The sequence below is a fragment of the Petaurus breviceps genome, unplaced genomic scaffold (assembly GCF_028583685.1).
Source record: "Petaurus breviceps papuanus isolate PSGF00001 unplaced genomic scaffold, PetGlider_PUasm1.0 90925, whole genome shotgun sequence".
NCBI classification, from domain to species: domain Eukaryota; kingdom Metazoa; phylum Chordata; class Mammalia; order Diprotodontia; family Petauridae; genus Petaurus; species Petaurus breviceps.
The window spans coordinates 12,163,939-12,184,375 of record NW_027187380.1 but is presented as its reverse complement, the minus strand read 5'-3'; the positions used below and the strand labels follow the sequence as shown (position 1 = coordinate 12,184,375).

General features: G+C 47.7%; 2 protein-coding genes across 11 annotated transcripts in view; one reads left to right on the top strand and one right to left on the bottom strand.

Moving 5' to 3' along the window:
* ITGB4 (integrin subunit beta 4) overlaps positions 1-12,600 on the top strand; it is a 46,737-nt gene extending 34,137 nt beyond the window's left edge. For 3 of the 8 annotated variants that reach the window (XM_069076381.1, XM_069076385.1, XM_069076386.1), the window contains 15 exons: positions 2,025-2,220; positions 2,841-2,995; positions 3,405-3,585; positions 4,195-4,332; positions 5,273-5,455; positions 5,545-5,676; positions 7,438-7,638; positions 8,559-8,789; positions 8,989-9,144; positions 9,669-9,818; positions 10,930-11,118; positions 11,293-11,445; positions 11,622-11,786; positions 11,873-11,986; positions 12,148-12,600. In XM_069076381.1, coding sequence (XP_068932482.1) covers positions 2,025-2,220; positions 2,841-2,995; positions 3,405-3,585; positions 4,195-4,332; positions 5,273-5,455; positions 5,545-5,676; positions 7,438-7,638; positions 8,559-8,789; positions 8,989-9,144; positions 9,669-9,818; positions 10,930-11,118; positions 11,293-11,445; positions 11,622-11,786; positions 11,873-11,986; positions 12,148-12,287 — 2,484 coding nt within the window. In that variant the 3' untranslated portion in view covers positions 12,288-12,600. Of the gene's footprint in view, positions 1-2,024; positions 2,221-2,840; positions 2,996-3,404; positions 3,586-4,194; positions 4,333-5,272; positions 5,456-5,544; positions 5,677-7,437; positions 7,639-8,558; positions 8,790-8,921; positions 9,176-9,668; positions 9,819-10,929; positions 11,119-11,292; positions 11,446-11,621; positions 11,787-11,872; positions 11,987-12,147 lie in introns of those variants that run through there. The other 5 variants (XM_069076382.1, XM_069076383.1, XM_069076384.1 and 2 more) reach the window with 5 other exon arrangements.
* A 134-nt stretch (positions 12,601-12,734) lies between these two features.
* GALK1 (galactokinase 1) lies at positions 12,735-17,153 on the bottom strand. 3 transcript variants are annotated; one of them, XM_069076388.1, is made up of 8 exons: positions 16,553-17,152; positions 14,970-15,159; positions 14,608-14,730; positions 14,218-14,353; positions 13,865-14,046; positions 13,287-13,437; positions 13,012-13,174; positions 12,735-12,933 (listed from the first exon to the last, which is right to left on the bottom strand). In XM_069076388.1, the coding sequence occupies exons 1-8, from the start codon at positions 16,715-16,717 to the stop codon at positions 12,862-12,864; spliced, it is 1,182 nt and encodes a 393-aa protein (XP_068932489.1). In that variant the 5' UTR covers positions 16,718-17,152; the 3' UTR covers positions 12,735-12,861. The 3 variants fall into 3 exon arrangements, with proteins under 3 accessions (XP_068932489.1, XP_068932490.1, XP_068932492.1); XM_069076389.1 differs by having other exon boundaries at positions 14,608-14,727; XM_069076391.1 differs by lacking the exon at positions 13,012-13,174 and having other exon boundaries at positions 16,553-17,153.
* Positions 17,154-20,437: the final 3,284 nt, after the last annotated feature.

The window sequence follows — 20,437 nt, the reverse complement described above, 5'->3', positions numbered from 1 at the left end:
CTCTCTCTCTCTCTCTCTCTCTCTCTCTCTCTCTCTCTCTCTCTCTCAATGGGAAGAAGGAATAGTGGCTTCGGTCCTCAAGAATTTTCCTTAGTGATTTGATTTCTTTTGAAGGTATTCTCCAATAGCTTTGGATAGATAATCTTCATTCCTACCCTCATCTCCCTGGTTTCCTTCCTAGTACCAAAGCATCCCCAAGAAATATCAGAAATGCCATGCAGAGTCAGATATATGGTCCATTCAGTATGCTGTGTTGTTGGCACTGAGGTGTATTCTGTGGTGGCTTTTCTCCATGATGGCATCTACACAGATCAGATGGTACAGTAGTCGATGCAGTGCTAGACTGAGAGTCAGGAAGATCTGAGTTCAAAGCAAGCCTTAAACACTTACTAGTTGTGGGACAAGTCACTTTTACTGCTGTCTACCTCAGTTTCCTCAACTGTAGAATTGGCATAATAATAGCAACTACCTCCCAGAGTTGTTATAAGGATTAAATGAGATAATATTTGTAAAGTGCTCAGCACGATGCCTAGCACATAGTGAACACTGCATAAATACTAGCTGTTATTACTATATCCTAAGCCTTTCTCACTCTCCCTAAATATATTATGTAGATCCCTCAATGAATGTAAATGCTTTTTAGAAAGCGTAAGTAAATTTTTGGTCTTAAATCTCTTAGAATTCTTCATGTTTACTCTGATGCCTTTTCCATCTTGGGGGCTGTCAAACATAAGCTCATAAGAACGACCTCATACCCGGACCATAACTAGGAATCCTTTCATTTCACCTAAAAAATAGTTCTAGTGGTACAAGTAGCAGAAAACAGACTGACTGGATATGCCTTCCCATGTTTATACCCTGGACAAAGCCTTAGTGGTCCTGCCCTAGTCACAGCTCTGCCTCAAGTTTCAAGGAACATTTTCCCTCCCCAGGAGGACATCATTTGGACTTCTCTGGCCAGGTAGATGATTGCTCTGCCCTACCCTACCCCTTACCTCTCACCCATTTCCAGTGACCCAGAGCTGTGGTAGAGGACAGAAAAGGCTGAGGATTCAAGGAGGGAGTAGTACTCAGCACTACACATATGCAGCCACAATTCACCCAGCTGCATGTCAGAAACAACTTGAGGAAGCTTTTTATTACAAAACAGGCAACTCCCATGTGGAGCTCCTTACCACCAGAGGTTTTTGTTGTTGCTTAGTCGATCACTCTTTGTGACCCCATTTGGGATTTTCTTGGCAGAGATACTGGAAGGGTTTGCCATTTCCTTCTCCAGTTCATTTTACAGATGAGTAAACTGAGGCAAACAGGGTTAAATTAATTGCCCAGGTTCACACAGCTAGTAAGTGTATGAGGTCAGATTTGAACTCCTAACTATAGGGCCAGCACTCTATCCATTGTGCCACCACAATAAGTACAAACTGAAAATACAGAAGACTAAAAGGACCACGAGGGAGTATGGGATCAGGTGGACGGACCATGAGTCTGACCCTAACATGATTCTATGTGTGTATATATATATACAGACAGACACAAACATATATATATATATATTTCTATTTTTGGACCAGACCTATGATTTCAATGCTAGAGGGAACATTGAAAATGGAAACTTCTACCAGTGCAGAGGACATTGAGAGGCTAAGTTACTTGTGAAAAGTCACACAGTCAGAGACTGGACTTGACCCCAGGTCTCCCTGACTTCAAGATCAGGCCTCGCTGCCAGTTAGGTTTTCAAATGTGTATTTAAAATAATCCCCACTGTCAATGGGGATCTCACCATATAACAGTCATTAAGGAACAAAGTTAGAATTGACGTTTAGGGTGGAGTCAAGCACCATGGCAGAATGGAAGAGGAGAGGGGTGGGCCACTATGTATAATGGTGACTGTCATTGTATCTGTGTTTGTACTCAGACGTATCTGGGCAAGATTGGATGGGTGTCTCCATGTGGTTCTGTAATTTCTTCTGCTCCCTATGTGCCCACATTTCTGATGTTAGCTTCTTTCTATGCATTTTCTCCAGGACTACATCCCTATGGAAGGAGAACTGCTCTTCCAACCAGGGGAGACAAAGAAGGAGCTTCAAGTGAAGTTGCTGGATTTACAGGAAATGGACTCCCTCCTTTTGGGCCATCAATCCCGACGTTTCCACATCCACTTAACCAACCCCAAGTATGGTGCTCGCTTAGGCAAGCCACACTCTGCCACAGTCCTCATCGGTAATTAATATGATGGAGAGACAGAGGGGGAAGTTCTAGGGAAGACCCTTCCTGGGTATAGGAGCAAATTGGGGATTCTACCTCCCAAATTCCCATGAATAGCCTGTTGAAGATGCCTGAAATGCCACCAGGAGGACTTTGGGCCTCCCTCTTTAAAAGCTTCTGGAAGGAGCAATACATTAAGTCATTTTCAGTTCTAAATACCCTCATGTCCTATGAATAATGGGGTTTCAGATCCTAGAGAAAGGTGAAGAAAAATTGAGAGTCCTGAGTAAGAGGTGGGAAAGGCACCAGAGCTGTGGAAGAGGAGCTAAAAACAAAAATTGCTTATTCCCACCTTGAAACCTTAGGTTCCCTGACAGAGAGTAGGGATCTTGAGACCTTGTCTGACATGGCCTTACCCCTGAAAACATTTCCCAGAACCTCTCCTTACTGAAGAGTGAGATTCTAAACCTCAGTCAGCCCCTGGGGACCTCAGAGAAATCAGTCCTAACTTGCTAGTTATCTGTTGAGTTATCTGTTGAGTGTCTGGCTCCCACTAGAGTACAAAAGCCATTGGGTTCTATGTGCTTTGTCTTTGTGCTTAAACAAGGATGTCCCTCTCTTCCCCTTCACTACAGAAAGTATGAATAAGGAGTTCATTGGCCAGACCACTTCATCATATTCTACCCGGGCTGACCCAGGTGCTCCTCAGAACCCCAATGCCAAGGCCATTGGTTCACGTAGGATCCATTTCAATTGGCTACCACCTCCTGGCAAGCCATCTGGGTACAAGGTAAGAGGGCTGACTGCGCCACCCAGTGGCCACTTGGGTCAATTACTGGCTAACAATTCTGACTTTAAATGGTTTTACATCTCTAGGTCTATTTTCCTAATTATAAAATAAGAGGATTGGATTACATGATCTCTAAATATGTGGTCCTGTGACTATTTTAACTTGTTTTCAGTAGAGTCACTGAAGGCATGGGATATCTGATCATATATCTAAAGGCCTGCCCTATTATCTTCTCTATTATAATTGTAAATTCCTTGAGGGAATATAGTGGCATTTAATAAATGTTTGATTGACAGATGGACCATCGTTGGCTATTTACTGACATATCAGTTTATCATTCATAAGCCACTATGTATGATAATCCAAGGGAGGGTCCTTTTCCTTCTGACATCTTTCCCTGTGGGTACAGGTAAAATACTGGATACAGGGTGACCCTGAATCAGAGGCTCGATTCATTGATTGCAAAGTACCCTCAGTGGAACTCACCAACTTATACCCATACTGTGATTATGAGATGAAGGTCTGTGCCTACGGGCCAATGGGTGAGGGGCCTTATAGCCCCATGGTAGCCTGTCGTACCAATGAGGAAGGTAAGTCTTTTCCAGATCCTCTGCCCCAAGGTTGTTTCTTCTTTTAAAAAAATTATTTTATTTTTAATTTATGGAATAAAATAACCATTTCCATAACATAGTATAATAAAAAGGATGATTGCACATTAAACTGCAAACCTATTATGTACAACTTGCTATTCCTTTTAAATATGTTATCATGTAAATTTCTTTTTTTCTTTCTTTCTCCACCCCCCAGTCCTAGAGATGGCCATTAGACATAAACTGGCATATATATGCTCATATATATGTATATGTATATATATGCCCATTTATTATAGCACAATAGTATTCCATCACAATTATGTACCACAACTCATTCAGTCATTCCACAATTGATGGGCATCCCTATAACTTCCAGTTCTTTGCCAAAGTTGTTTCTTCTTATCCCTCTTGTCCCAAAGCAAAATAAATCCCTCCTATTCTCATCCCCATGGCTCCTAGAGGAGCCTTCCTAACCCAGCCCTCAGAAGTCCCTGCTCTCCTTTCTTCATTTACTACATTCTCCTGCTTCCTGACCCCTGGGGACTGCCGCTCCTCTTCCCACCACTGACTACTTTCCCCTTGTCTCCCCACTCTGATCACCCACAGTCCCCAGTGAACCTGGACGCCTGGCCTTCAATGTTGTTTCCTCCACTGTCACCCAGCTGAGCTGGGCTGAGCCAGCTGAGACCAATGGGGAGATCACAGCCTATGAGGTCTGCTACGGACTGGTCAATGAAGACAACAGTAAGGACTCTGTGACCCCGTCCTACCCCACAAAAACTTTTGGCGTCAGCTTCCACTATCCAAGAATTGTGGTAACGTCAAAACACATTTGGGCATGTGTAGAAGGGGAGAGAAGCCAGAGGAGTAAAAGTTATACCTTCAACAGAGTATAAAAACAACAGCATATCTAACTTTCTACTATTATGGAGGGTACAATGCTACAATTAATCCTGACCAATTGATAATCCAAAAATTATAGGGGTGGGAGAGTGGAATACATTCCCTGATTTTTTTTTCTTACAAGTTTACAATATATTGGCTCTACATGGGCAGTTGACAGTCAGGTACTGCTACACTGAACCACACTGGGGCAGAGAAGGGTGGGATTCATAGAGGGGGAGGAAAGGCCATAAGGAAGAAGCTGGTATGAAATTCTATAGGTGTTATGAATAATGCACCAAGTAAAAATTGCATGTGACTGTAATCAAGCGCACTTTATATTTATGTTGGATTTTTGGATCTTTGATTCCATCCTCACACTCCTGGTAGACAAACAGATTAGATAGATAGATAGATAGATAGATAGATAGATAGATAGATAGATAGATAGATAGATAGATAGATAGATAGATAGATAGATACACACACATACACACACACAGAACAAACATTTATTAAATGTTTACTATGTACCTAGCACTGTGCTAAGCACAGGGATACCAATACAAACAAGATAGCCCTGCCCTGAAGGAGTTTACATTCTAATGAGGAAAGACAGTACACAAGGGGTGTGAGAAGGAAAGGAAAGAGGGCATTTTTGCAAAGTCAGGGGTATTCATCCCATTTCTGTACCAGGGGAAATGAATACCCAAAGAGCTGAAATGACTTTCTTGAGGTCACCCAGTGAGTCTATGTTAGAGCTAAGACAAGATTCCATGAAACATGATCCCTCTTGCCCCAGAACCCATCGGGCCCATGAAGAAAGTGCTCGTGGACACACCTAAGAAGAGGACTTTGCTGATTGAGAACCTCCGAGAATCGCAGCCCTACCGATACACAGTAAAGGCCCGCAATGGCGCAGGATGGGGACCAGAGAGAGAAGCCATTATCAATCTTGCTACACAACCTAAACGGCCCATGTCCAGTGAGTATCTGGGCTAGGTAGGGGGGCCAAGAGGGAGAGAAGAATACTAGGGTAAATCCCAGCTCACTTCCTCCCCTTCCTGTCTCTAGTCCCCATCATCCCAGACATCCCCATTGTAGATGCCCAGGGAGGGGAAGATTATGACAGCTTCCTCATGTACAGTGATGATGTTTTGCGCTCCCCTGCCAGCAGCCAGAGACCCAGCGTCTCTGATGACACAGGTAAATTGAGTTTGGAAGGCAAAGGTTGGGATGGGGAGATCCTGGTTGGGGACAGCTCTTGGACAAAGGAGGGCAAGACTGATGCCAGAGGAACGGAGTTGGGAGGACAATGCCCATTTTCTGTCACTCTTCCAGCCCATCATGAATTGTCATAGGATCAGAGTGCCCCATCAAGTAAATGGATACTGGGCTACATGTATTTGAAAACTTATAGGGAAACACACAATGTAGCCTTAAGGGTCTGTTGGAAGGGCTCTGGAGACTCATTCAATGAAAATATCTGCCTGTCACCCTCAGAATCAGCAGTAACCAAAGCAGTAGTGTCTGAGGTAGGCATAGCAAAAATCATCCTGTCTCAGTGGCAGGAAAACAGGCAGACAGTCCTTAATTTGCCTCTAGTTCCAACTGACCAAGACATCTCTCCAGACTATTAGGTGGGAGGGGTCTGGGAGCCCCAGGGCTGGAGCCAGAGTCATTCTCCTAACAGGACTTAAGACAGCTCTCAATGTCGTACCCCATCACTTCCTTCCCCCCACACACACTTCTTTCTCTTCCTTTGTCTTTTCCACCTTTCTCTTGTCCCTTCTTTCCTCTGCCTGCTAAGTGTGTCAGATAGAGGGTCCACTCTTGGCACTACTGCTAATTCCTAGTGTGACTTCTGTCATGAGCTGTTGTGAGAATAATGGGAAATAATATATTTGAAAGGATTTTTAAGAGTATGGAGAACTAATAATGTGCAGTACCACTGCTGAGCTCAGGGAACCATAAAATGTTGAGGTTTAAGGTTTAGGGGTGCTCGAGACCCCAAATACCAACATGCCAGGTCCTGCCAAATGAATTAGACTCAAGTCTTCTCTCAGCCAAAGAAAAGCAGTTTATTAAAGATTCGCCATAATGGGTAGACTATTAAGGAGCCTCAGTATCTGTGACACTTGCATTGGACAAGCGGGCCAGAATCATCCCACACAGTGAGTCTGCGATGGATAATTCTCAGCCCCTTCATGGAGGCAAGATGGATTTTACATACAGAAAGGTTGTGGGTGGATTTAGGGGTGGTCTAGAGGAGGTTTTTTTTTGGGGGGGGGTCTTCAGGAGTCAAATGAGGTCAGACTCCAGTAATAAGAGATTAAGGGTGGGAAATAGCTGGAGGCTCCCTGGAGATGACAAAGGAGAGCTAAGCTAGTTTAAGGGTAACAGATTTGGGCATAGATATTTTGGGAGGATCCAGGTTGGAGGGTAGTCAGACAATGGAGGGCTAGGCTAGTAACAAGAGGCAAATGTCTTTGGTGGGAAGATTCCAGGAGACCTCAGGGGCTTCATCCCCACCAGGGATTTAACTCTGGCCCTGGAGGAGGCCCTTTGGGTATTGCTTAGCTTTAGGGAGCGAGATCTGAACCCAAAGGAGGCCTGGGGTTTGATGGTGAGGAGACCTAGCTCAGGATATGAATTTAGGTTTCAGCTCTAATAACTAGCTGCGTGGCCCTATGTGATTTTCCCTCTCCAGGCTTATCCAACTTGCTTTTACCCTCCTCCCATGAAGGCGCTTTGGTGCTCTTTGCTTTCTTCCTGTGACCTCTCTTCACATCAACAATTAGATGTAGAAACCCCTTACACTTTGTCAGCGTTCAGGTTGTTCCAAACGATGGGCAGATGCCACCACAGGCAGTTAGCTCTGACCCAACCCTGCCAAGCAGTTACAGGTTGTCACTCCTATCTCCACCCCAAGGGGCAGTGCCAACCTGCCCCTTCATTGTTCCCAAGGCTCCTGCTGGAAGTTCGAGCCACTGCCAGGGGAGAACCTGAATTTCCGGCAGATCACGTGGCAGCTGCCCCCAGAATTCATCCCCCGCCTGTCCAGCAGCAGCGGTCTCTCCTCTGAGGCTGAGGGTCTCATCCTGCCCCAAGATGATAGCAACCCAGGAGGGAACCTCCCCCGAAGGGGGACGCCCCATCCCCCAGCAGGTGACAGAGGAAGCCCCTGCCCTGCTGTCCAAGAGTCAGGCATGCACGACTTTTGCTCCTTAAACAACTTTCCCACCCCCTCTTCCCCTGACACCATACCCAGATGGACAAGCTGGTACAGCTGTAAGTGTCCCCACATACACACCAAAGATAGGTACACATACATCCACTCTACGTAACCTGGCAGGAGAATGGCAACAGCGTTCAGGGTGGTAGAACAGGGCTGGTGTGCAGTAAGGCCAAATATGTGGCTCATGAAAGTTGCGGATCTCAGAAGGTCTCTGGATCAGCCTAATTCCTGGAGTTATCAAGGCAGAGGCTGGCATGTCTTCCCTGGACATTGCTGCCTTGAGGAACAAGACCTCCCAACCCCTTTCTAGAACTGAGGAGCAGGAAGTGGAAGTGAATGAAACCCTTCCTTCCAGGGCTTCAAGTGGTGCTTCAGGAGCTAGCCAGGCTGCAGGAAGTGGGCACAAGGGTAAAATTTATCTAAAGACTGACATAAATCAGACCCCAGCGGGCTCCTGAGAGTTCAGCAGGACAATGAGAAGGGACTTACCCCCAGGGAAGTTGAATTTAGGCCAAAAACTAAGAATCTGATTCTCTGCTTTCCCTATCCCTCCCCCCATGCCCAGATGGCAAGTAATAGTAATCTTTTCTGATTCAGGTTTGGGGGTGGGATGAGGTCTTTACAAAGTTCACCAGGATGAAAGGTTGGGCTATACCTGGGACTTTTGGCAGTGTGGGGTGGAAAGACCCTCTACCTTGGAGCCAGATTACCCTCTAACCACCCATGTGGCTTTGGCCAAGACCTCTAGGACTTCAGTTTCCTCATCAGTAAAATGAGGTGGTTGGCCCAGGTGAACTCTGAAATCTTTCCCAGTTCCTGACCTTATCTGTTTCCCCCACTCACCATGCAGAGCACTTACTGAACGGGAGGCTGGACTTCACTTTCCCAGGCAGTGCTAACTCACTGCACAGGATGACCACTGCCACCTCTGCCTATGGCACCCACCTGAGCCCCCACCCACAACACCGAGTACTGAGCACTTCCTCCACCCTCACCCAAGATTATCATTCCCTGACTCGCACAGAGCATTCAACAACCCTACCCAGAGACTACTCTACCCTGGCATCTGTCTCTTCCTATGGTGAGCGACCAAGGACTGACGGGGCAGGGGGAGGATGAGGGGATGAGGGAGGGGGCTTTCTGCAGCCTTCGTCCATCTAAAGGTGGCACTCTTTCGTGCGCCTCCTTGTTCTTGTTAACCCTTTCTTTCTAGATTTCCACAGGCTTGACACAACAGCTGGACTCTGCCCCAACCTCTCACTCTGTTTTATCCACCTTAGGCCTCCCTCCCATTCAGGAAGATGGGGGGAGCAGGTATACTGGGGCTGAGGTTTCTGTGCCAAAGGACGGAGTTCAGGTGAAGGTTCCCCACTCCTACAGTGGCTTTCAGGACTCTGTAATCCTGGCCAGACCAACAACACACACCTGGGGCCCAGGTAGAGCCTGCGGTGCTCTGTTCCGTATTGCAGTGGCTGCCCTGTCCTCAACTACACACCTGCCCATTCCAACAACCACCACCTCATCTTCCATGCCACTTGCAGATACCATGCCGGACCCACTAGAGCCACTAACCATTCACCTCCCTGCTTGTGCTGTGGTTCTAATGACACTCTGAATATCTCTTGCCTGAGGAGGAGGGATACTTCCTTCCTGAAGAAGGGGGGAAGGGAAGGGTTAAGACCTGGTTGTTCCTCTATGGGAAAGTTGACTAGAGAGAAGGGGCAGCCTAGTTGATGGGGCTCTTGACAAAGTCAAGAGACCAAATTCTTTTTGAGGGCATATTAACAGGTAAATGAGCTATCCTGGGCTGGTTACTAGTGTAGGATTGAGTTACTTGTTTTCAGGACTCTTACCCATCATGGCATGAGAAAGGGAGTCCTTACCGCCTAGAGAAGCCAACTCCAAAATTACCTGTCTTACCCTTCTTCTCCTTTCTACCTGCCATCTTTCCTCCCTCCAGAATCCCGCCTTCCCTCTGGGGTGCCCGATACCCCCACCCGCCTGGTGTTCTCAGCCCTGGGACCCACATCCTTGAAAGTGAGCTGGCAGGAGCCACAATGTGATCGAGCCCTGCAAGGCTACAGTATGGAGTACCAGCTGCTGAGTGGAGGTGAGGGGCACCCCCATGGGACCTTATCAGACTCCTACAGCTACCCAGCAAGATGGGTTTATTTTCACACCAGGCCCTCAGGCTAGCTAATGAGGCTGATCTATATGATGGAGCCTAGGGGTTACATTTAAGGACTCCTACTCCTGGTCAAAGGGCTGGCTATTTGGGCCACAGGTTGCCCGACAATGACCTTTGGCAGAATTCCAATTCAGAATCAAATTCAAAAGGAGCTGAGGTCTGGTGAAGTAATGAAACATTCTGGACACTATCCTAGATAGTCTAATTCCTGCCCTAGGTACTGTTTCCCTCCCTTCGGGTGACTCCAGGTCAGGAATGCTATAGAATTTCTGAAGTGCTAACAGTGGAAATTCTGTAATTCTAAGAATCTCACAGTACACCCTTGGGGAATGTGTGCCAAAACAGAGATCAGCTCATAATTTCTCAGCCTGGGGCTCTGGTTGTTTTAAAGAAGTCAGTCAAATACCCACAAAAGAAACACAATGGTCTGAGACTCTTACTTTTCTTTCTACCACCAAGTCCTAGGGCAATGGCAGGGAACCTGTGGCCTCAAGGCAACATTTGGCTCTCTGGGTCCTCAAGTGCAGCTTCATGGTACAAATCCCCTTAATAAAAGTATTTGTTCTGTAAAACCTGGATCCAGTCAAAAGGCCGCACCCAAGGACCTAGAAGCCTACGAGAGGCCACAGGTTCCCCAGCCCTGACTCAGAGATAAGCATAGAAATTTATGGGAAGTATGAAATGAACTCTCCATTTGCAAATTTCAGGAAAAGTTTTCTAAATATTCCCCAAAGCATTCCTACTTCTCCCCACTTCCACCCCTGTCGGGTCTTCCCTCCCTTCTTCTGGTCCTATTCTTTCCCTTTTCTTCTCATTTTTGCATTTCAAAGGCCCTCACTGGGCCTAGTTCCACCTCAGTAATTTCAACCCACCAGCTCACAAATAGAAATCTGGTTCAGGGAGGCCCCTGAGTGGCATCTTTGAGGCAACATGTCACAAAGTGAACAGGACTGGGAGAAAAACATTCCAGGTTTGGTCTTGGACCCCAAGGTATGGTGGTGACCCAGTCCCCTTTGTTCATTACCTCCCCCAGGTGAGCTGCGCAGGCTGCACATTCCAGACCCTCACCAGACCTCAGTAGTGGTGGAAGATCTCCTGCCTAATCACTCCTACGTCTTTCGAGTCCGGGCACAGAGCCAGGAAGGCTGGGGTCCAGAGCGTGAGGGTGTCATCACCATTGAGTCTCAGGTGCACCCCCAAAGCCCACTTTGTCCTCTGCCAGGTGAGACCAACCTTCCTGCCCCCCACTCAATTTTTGCTTGGGAAGTTAAATTGGGCTTGACTGAGCACAGGCAAGAGGGACTCCCCTCTCATTTCCATATTCTCTCCCTCACTCCTTTCTTCTGGCACAAAATGTTTATTGCTTGAATTTCACCCCCATCCATTATTTCCTCAGGTTCAGCCTTTACCCTGAGCACTCCCAGTGCCCCAGGCCCCTTGGTATTCACAGCCCTAAGTCCAGACTCACTGCAGATGAGCTGGGAGCGACCCCGTAGGCCCAACGGGGACATTCTGGGATACCTGGTGACCTGTGAGATGGCCCAAGGAGGTAGGTGCCCATGGCTCCCAAACCCAGAGAATCTCAACTTTATCTAGATCTATAATCTCTACAAGAAAAAAGGGAAGGACTTTAGAAAACGGGAATAGGAGAGGGAGGACAGAGAGGGGACATCCAAGGAAGTGAAGGCGCTTCTAACCTTGTTCTTGACTCACATCTCCCTTCAGGTCCATCCACTACCTTCCAGGTGGATGGTGACAGCTTGGAGAACCGGCTGACAGTCCCAGGTCTGAGTGAGAACGTGCCTTATAAATTCAAAGTCCAGGCAAAGACAACACAAGGTTTTGGGCCAGAGCGTGAGGGCATCATCACCATTGAGTCTCAAGATGGAGGTAGGTCAAGAACCACCTCCCCAACCTCACCTTTCTGGATGACCTCCCAATATCCCCATGACCTCCCCTGGCTATCCCTGTTCCAGGTCCCTTTCCACAGTTGGGACACCTTGGGCTTCAGGAGACACCTCAGTTTCCCAGAGAGTACAGCAGCATTACCACAGCAACCCACTCCACCGTCACAAAGCCCTTCTTGGCAGGTTTGTTGGCTTGTTATTTCTGGGAAGCTTAGCCCTGGCCAGACTGGGACTAGTCCTTTCTGGCAGGGAGCAGCACAACTCACTAATTACATTTTATGGGGATGAAAGGCTCCTGTAATATGCCTAGAGCTCTTACCTCCAATTCTGCTTATCCCCTGCAGATGGACTGGCCCTAGGGACCCAGCAGCTAGAGGCTGGCAGCTCCCTCACTCGCCATGTGACTCAGGAATTTGTGAGCCGAACATTGACATCTAGTGGGACCCTAACCAAGCAGCTGGAACGCCAATTCTTCCAAACATGAGAGTCCTACAGGCATCTGCACACCTTCCCGCATAACCTTCCTTCATTTCCCTAATTTAGCCTGTGTTGCTTCCTAGAGGGGGGTGACAGAATCATTACTCTTTCCAAACCCAACTCTGACTATCCCCAAGGGGGAATGGGGGTACAGACTATTTGGGAGGCAGGGGTTCAGTTGGTGGGAATGCTATCCCAGAAGCCTGGCCTGTCCTCTGGCTCCAAATCCAAGTTGTAACCAAAGAGCTAAGGCAGGTCAGAGTATGGAAGAGGGGCCTCTAATCTGTGTCTTGCCACTTAATAAATGTTTTTGCTACCAACTGTTTCTTCCATCTTCATGCCTCCAGGACCCAATATTATGTCAGCCCCCTGGGAACAGAGGAGCCTATCAGCTTTGATAGTGTGCCCTCACCTGTCCCTGAACTGCTTTCCTAGAATACAACATTCAAAGCTATAGAAATCTATTGTAATTTAATGGCTCATGAATAGATGGCTCCCCCCATCATTATCCACCACCCACCAAGGGGAAGGTCTTCCTAGATATGAGGTGTCCAGCTTGTACTTCTCTCCACAATGACCCTTCACAAAGGCTGCACCTTGGCCCCATCAGCTGCTTTCGAGAGGTAGAAGGTGGCAGTCCCTTTGTATCGTTCCTGTGGAAGAAAAAGGGTCTGAGTCCTGAGCCCAGAACCCCCTTCTTCACTCCAGCCTACCCCCAGATGGCTGCCTACCTGGATATGCTGCATGGCTCTGGTTGCTGCACTTGCCTCCAGGAGGGTGACTGTACAGCCACCAAAGCCGCCTCCAGTCATGCGGCTGCCATATACCCCAGGTACTGAGAGGGCCAGCATCACCAGCTGATCCAGCTCAGGGCAGCTCACCTCATAGTCATCCCTGGATAAGTCACAAGGTTATGTAAAGTTTGAGGAAGGAGCCAGGATAGCCCAGGCTCAGGTAACATTTGTTGTGCTTGCTATGCTGGATGTGGGAAGACACCCAGTCCTACCTGAGGGAGTTGTGGCTTTCCACCATGAGTCGGCCAAAAGTTTTATAGTCACTTGCACTAAGAGCAGCTGCAGCTTCAGATGTGCGCTGAATCTCCCCCACAATGTGCCGTGCCCGCCGGAATTCCTCCTTAGTCAGCAGTTCCTTCCCGGCTAAGAGAAAACAGGTCTCAACAATGCCTGACATGCTAGGGTGGGAGTGAGTACCCTGAGGAAGAAGAGTGTCCACAGGAGGGGCGGCTAGGTGGCACAGAGAATAAAGCACCGGCCCTGGAGTCAGGAGGACCCAAGTTTAAATCTGGACTCAGAAATTAAACACTTACCAACCATGTGACCTTAGGAAAGTCACTTAACCCCAACGGTCCTGCCTCCCCCCTCCAAAAAAAGCAAAAAAAAAAAAGTGTCCACAGGATAGAAGATAATGAGTCCTGCTTCCTGATATCTGAGTGGAGATTATGGCAAGGGCCTCTGGATAGGTCTCAGGGTTACTAGGTTTGGTATTAAGTGGTGGTCAGGAGGGAAGCTGATGCTAATGCCCATCACCCTGCTCATTTCCCCAACAATATTACCAATCCCTCACCTTCTAGATCTTTCATGTCTACTTCTCGCAAACTCTTCTTGCCCAGTGCCTTGGCAGCCGAATCACACTGACGTCGCCGTATAGGGTATTCACTGGAACCAAGTGAGTGACGGACATTGGAGTTGGTAATGAGCACAGCTACCCCTGGATCTGACAAGGGCACCGGGCATGTCTCTAGGGACCTGGGGACAGAAAAAATACCAGGAGTCACCATCTCTTGTCATTTAATGGGCACCATCCACCCAGAGGCACAGGAAAAGATCCCCCTTATGGGCTGGGTGAGAACACCGGGATGAGAGAAGCAGCAAGGAAGCCGGGAATACAGAGTGTAGAAGAGGAACAAAGTCCCTGACCTGCAATCAAGGAGCAGTGCGTGGCCCTTCTGCCCGGACAGTGAGATGAGCTGGTCCATGATGCCACAGGGCACCCCTGCAAAGCTGTGCTCTGCCCGCTGACACACCTGGGCACGCATGGTTACTGCCCCAGAGTCTATGGCACATAGATGGGGTGTAGGGGGAGAACTGGGACTAAGTAGAGTACAAGGGAGCAAGGAAGGAGGCTGCCCCCAGAGTCCCTTATTTAGTGTTGGTCCAGGGTGTAAGGGGAAGAGTTAGCCCCAAGACGCAGGGCTCAGGGAAAGATTCTTAGCCCCCTCCCTTAAGCCAATGTAAGAATAAAGTTTCTCCAGTAATTAGGGGTTCCTAGTGGGAAAGGGCAGAGAAGCTGGGGCCTGGGCAAGGTACCTGGGCAAAGCTGCTGCAAGAAGGTATAAGTTGCCACTTCCAGGGATGCAGAACTGGAAAGCCCACCTCCCAGAGGCACTGAGCTGGCCACCACCGCATTGAAGCCAGGGAGGGGACCAGCTGCTAGGGGAAAAATTAGGGGGAAAGAATTAGGAGGCTGAACGATGAGGCTACCTAGGGGCAAGAAGTCAAGGGTGAGACCTAATGAAGTAATCGTAGTGGCTGGCACATATCTGGGAAAGCTGCCCCCCACCCTCCCTAGGGGTCCACTCCTCCATTACAAACTGTGTCTCATCCATCAGTTCCCAGAGAATATAGTCATTGTTCAGAGGGACCCCTCTGCCGTCCTCCCAATCACATACCTGGGTAATGCTGTATCACCCCCTTCACATAGTTGGCCCAACGAGGAATGCCAGGTTCCAGAGGCTGCTCTGCAGTAGGTACTGGGAATTCTACCCGCCTTGGCTCATCAGCATACTCTGAGGTTGTTACAAGAGAGATGAGGCCATCCAACCGTGGAATTCCTACCAGCACTGTCACCAGCTCCAGAGCCTGATGAGAAAGGAAGAATAGAAAGGTCTTAGCCTATGGTATCCATTAGGACCTCCCTGAATGTTTAAAAATTGGGCAAGTGCCAAGAACAGATAATCCAGGGAGCCAAGGCCTTGGACTCCCCTTCCCACCAAACTCTTCTGTGTTCCCTGGACTCTGAAATGGGATCTGAGCTCTATAGACACCTACCTGATTGGGGGGGGTGGTGGTGGGGGAGGGGAGGTAGTACCCAGAAAAAGTGTTGGCACCAAATTGGCAATTGGAAGTAGGGGCTCTAACACCTCCCCAGCCCTCAACCCTCCTTGGTCTTCAGGGATTAGGCCAACTAATAAAATAAACACAGGTCTGGACTCTGCCCCATGAAGCAGGGGCTCCCAGTACTGTATGGTAAAGGGAAAGAGGTCAGAGGAAAGACAACAGCAAAGGGGCTCAGATCGCTTAAATGGGGAAGGTAACCTTGAACCTAAACGTCTGCCTTTTTAAACAGCACTACAGGATAGCAGAAAGGGCCTTGGATTGGGAAGACCCCTGTCTTAGGTTGTGCCAGAACTACTTATGTTTCCTCTGGGCCTCAGGGGGTAAAAAGAAAGGCCTCATACTAGAAGCTCTCAGGTCCTTTTCAGCTTAAAATTTTTATAGTTTAGCTTATTCTGGAAGCTTACTCTGCGGGCTCAAGGACACAAGTGGCCCTCTAGGTCCTCAAATGCGGCCCTTTGACTGAATCCAAACTTTTTCTGTGAAGTTTGGATTCAGTCAGAGGGCCACACTTGAGGGGCCCGAGGGCCACACTTGAGGGGCTTGAGGGCCACATGTGGCTCTGGGACCCAAGGTTCCCCAACCTGCTCGAGAGTATAGGGACCTCAGGGTGTCTGTCCGGCGGCAGAAGGGATTCCATCCTCGCCTCTCCAAAATGAGCCCCTGATTTTTGGAAACGCCACCTGTATGCATTCCCCTGGTTATGCAACCCAGTGGGATGCGCTGAAAGTGTGGGAGAAAAGTGCAGCAGCAGCAGCAGCAACCAGGTCACATTTTCTCCCAGCAAATGTCTATTCCTCTAGAGAATCCCTTTTCTTCTTTCCCAGTGACACGGGAGAAAGCCACAATCCCAAACCAGCTCAACTACTCGCCCAGCTGGCCCTCACCCCCAACCCCAGGAGTCCCAGAAGGCACCACAACTGTATGCAAGAGAAATGCTCTCCTGAGGAACACAGGGAGCAAGAGCTCCCCTGAACGAGCAGGGCATTCCCTTGCTACAGTAACCGGGTGCGGCAGTTTCCCTTAAGAAACTTTAACAGAAAAGGCGGAGAAAAGGGGGGGTGGGGGCAAGGTCACAGAGGTCTGTAAGGTTCAGAGACTTCCTCCACCCACCCTCCCCCGAGCTCGGGACCCTCACCATGGGCAGCACCAGGCCATCGTTGTAGTCCGTGTGTTCTCCGATCAGGTTGACCCGGCCTGGGGCAGACACCGCCAGGGTGGGTTCAGACCCAAACTCCTTGTGGAAGGCCCTCCGGGCTTCTTCCAAGACCGCACCGACCTCAGGCTCCCGGCAAGCAGCCATAGAGCTCTCCCTACGGGGCAGAGATGCAGACTGAGGGTCCAGCGAGGGCCACCCCAATCACTCTCGCACGCTCTGGGGCGGAGCCTAGCGCTGGGCGCCCACAAGTCGGCACGAGCGGACGCACCGGCCCCTTCCCGGAACGTCCCACCCCCCGACCCTTTTCAGGTTCCCATATTCTATCGGTCAGGCGCCTCACGCTCCTCCCCCTAATCGAAATCCGCCCAGTTTCTCCCCTGGGGGCGTCGAGCGGGTGCCTGCGCGGCTGCAGCTGAGTGGGCTCCTGCTATCGCGTTCGTGGGGCCATAGTTTAGACACAGAGCTAGAAGGGACCTCAGAAACCAGTCCAGGCCCTGGTTTTACAGAGGAGGAAGCTCAGGCTTCTCCCATTTCGCCCCGAAAATTGCTCCTCCCCTACTCTCGCCTTTCGCAACGTAGGGTGGTGGTGACGGCGGGGAGGTCTAGTTTCCTCTATAGAGAGGAGAGGGGCTGCGGAAAGAGGCTGACGATCCGCCTGATGAGTTCGGGGGAACCGCTGCTGGGCTTTGCCTCTCTAGAGACGTGCAAAGTATGGGGTTGACAGTTAACGAACAAAATCAGCGCAGTTAAAAGATAAGGAAAATTAATCAATGAAGACGAGCGTCATCTCTAATAATATATCCGTGATATATATATAGGGTGTACCAAAACCCATCCTATATAACGACACAAATATAAAAGATGTACTGTATACAGCATCCCCAAAATCATTCTATATATTAACGCAAGAATAAAATATATATTGTATAGCCCTCTGATGGGGTGATGGGACCTGGACCCCTAAAAGGAAAAGACATGTCTTTGAAAGCAACTAAGTCCCTGGATTTTCCCATACATTTCAGTAGCCCAGATCACTGGCACCTCAGCCCGAGGCAACTGGCCCATCCCAGCCCACCTAGCTCACCTAATTAGCCTACTGGATGTTCCTTTCACTGTTGCACCTGGCCCACCTCAGACTACTTAATAGCCTTAATCCTATCCTGATCCTTTGACTGTCCATTTTCTATATATAAGCATCAGTCTCACCCCCCTTAAGTAGCAGGTTCACTTGGATCCCTAAACCCTGTCACTTGACTAGAAAAGGGGCTGAGTGCTATGAATTCATTCCCCGTAGCTGCCTTGTATCCTGACATTTCAGGGTTCCCAGTAACCCCAAATCTCATCACCATCGTATACTGGGTGTTCCAAAAGTCTTACTGAAACTTTAAGCTTAAAAGCTGCACTAAGAATTTTGGGACAGCCTATGTATATTAACACAAATTATATACACATATACATAGTATATGTGTATAGATATAATTCCTATATGCACATAGGAACTATCTATACAGGAATATACAGGATATATACAAACTATATATAGATACATATCTATATATAGGAATATGCATTTCTATATGTATATGTAGTATATATCTGAATACAAAAACAATATTATATGTATATATGTGTGTATTAGCTATTGTTATTAAATACAAAAACAAAGAGGGTCTCTGCCCTTAAGAAGCATTCTAATGGGAAAGACCAGACAAAGGGAGACCTTAGTCAAAAAGTTAACTTTAAACAAAGAAGGGCAAAAGAGGAATAGATTGAGTCACCTCATCCAGGAACAGTAACAGAGTGGGGTTTTTTAAATTTAATTTTTACTTTCAGTTTCAAGTTTTCTTTCCCACACTTCCCTTCCTCTATCCATTGAGATTAAAAAACATAATACCCCTTTTACATATGAAATCATGCAAAACACATTTCCATGTTTAGGATGGCAGAGTTGTTTTGATCATAGTTTATAATTCCCAAACTTAAGCTGGAAGGAAAGAACGAGCATTTTCAAAAATATTTGCTACATAATTTATTCCAAAGAACAAGCATTTATCAAGCTTCTACTATGTACCAGACACTAGTCTAAATGCTTTACAAATATTATCTCTATTATTATCCTCATTCTGTTGAGGTTTGGGGTTTAGGGGTGTGCCAGACCACAAGATACTGACATGCTGGGTCCTACTGATGGGGGGGATGGCAATAGGTTATGCAGGGGCTCTGAGGACCAGAGTCCCTAAGTCTGGAAGGAATTCACTAGGCCCAAGCAAACTTGGAGTCAAGATTGTAAAAGTTTATTGTTATGCTTTACATCAGGCAAGAGTTCTTAGGGAACCTGCAAACTTAAAGAAGTCACAGGTATAGTTTTAAGGAGTCAAGACAGTAAATCAGATGTCAATTATGCTAACTAGGTGAGTAAGGGTGGGATTAGGGAGGAGTTAAGGAGTGGTCAGTGCTTAGTGCACTTTTAATGTCAACTGGCAGGCTTATTGCCCATAATTCACTGGGACAGCCCAAGGCGGTGCTACCTGGAGGTGTGGCTTTAGGTTTGAAACATCACTAAGTCAGCTAGGGTCAAGACTGACTGAGAAGTGCCTAGTCTGCCACCCATCAGTGTTATGTTTGACAAGATGGATGTTGGGAGCCAAGGCTAATGGAGACTCAGTATGTGTATAATTGGCTGAGTTAACCTATAGATAGTGCATTGAAGGATTCACAGATGCAGCTGGCCATTATACTAAGGGGAGATAACATTTGCCTAAGCTAAAATGTTTAAAGATGGTTTAGTGAAGGATTCATAGGTGTAGCTTGTTATTGTTCCAAGCAGAGATAAACAGTTCATGAGTTGTTGCTGGGCAGAGTGCTGGCAGGGGGAAGGGGAAGAGTTAATGTTCTGAGGCTGGGGGGTGGGGGGAATGTGATTTTACAGACTGGTTTTACAAATTGATTTTACAAACTGATGTTACAAAATGATATTACATAGATCCCAAGCACCCCATCACTACCAAATCAATTCAACTCAATCCTCTCAGCCAAAGTAAAACAATTTTTATTAAAGATTTCCCATAATGGGTAGACTCTTAAGGAACTTAAGTATTTGTGATATTGTATTGATAAGCCGGCCAGAACAATCTGACACAGAGAGAGTCTGAGCACCTTTATGGAGGCAAGATGGATCTTATATACAGAAAGACTGTGGGAGGGATCTAGGGGTGGTATAGAGGAGGAAGTGTCTTGAGGAGGAGTCTAAGGAGGATCTTGATAGGACTGAGGTCAGACTCCAAGAACCAAGAGAATGGCATTTTGATGGGATCAAGGTGCAGAAACAGCCAGAAGTAATCTGAAGGTAACAGACAATGGAGGGCTAGGCTAGTTTAAGGGTAACAGGTTTGGTCTTACATATTTTGATAGGATCAAGGGTGGGAGGTAGCTGGAGGCTACTTGGAGATAGCAGACAATGGAGGTTTAGTTAAGGGTAACAGATTCATTCATATTAATAATGGAAGGCTTTTGACCTCTAGGGGAATGCCAGATCAAATGGGAAGATTCAAGGGGCTCAAGGGGTTCCTAGAACCTATACCCCATCAATTTTACCTTGAGGAGACAAAAGCCAGTTTTTACCTCAGGAAAATGACTTTCTGATTCCAGGTCTGGCACTCTAGCCACTCCGCCCTTGAACTGATTAAATATTCCCATTTGATGAGGCATTTGCTTGAGGCCTCCAGGTAGACTCCAGCAACTTCACTCATTTACAGGAGTCTGACTTTATCTGACTCCTCCTGAAGACCCTCCCCAAATTCCTCAGTGTAGACCACCCCTAGACTTCTCCCACAACCTTTCGGTATATAAGACCACATATTGCCT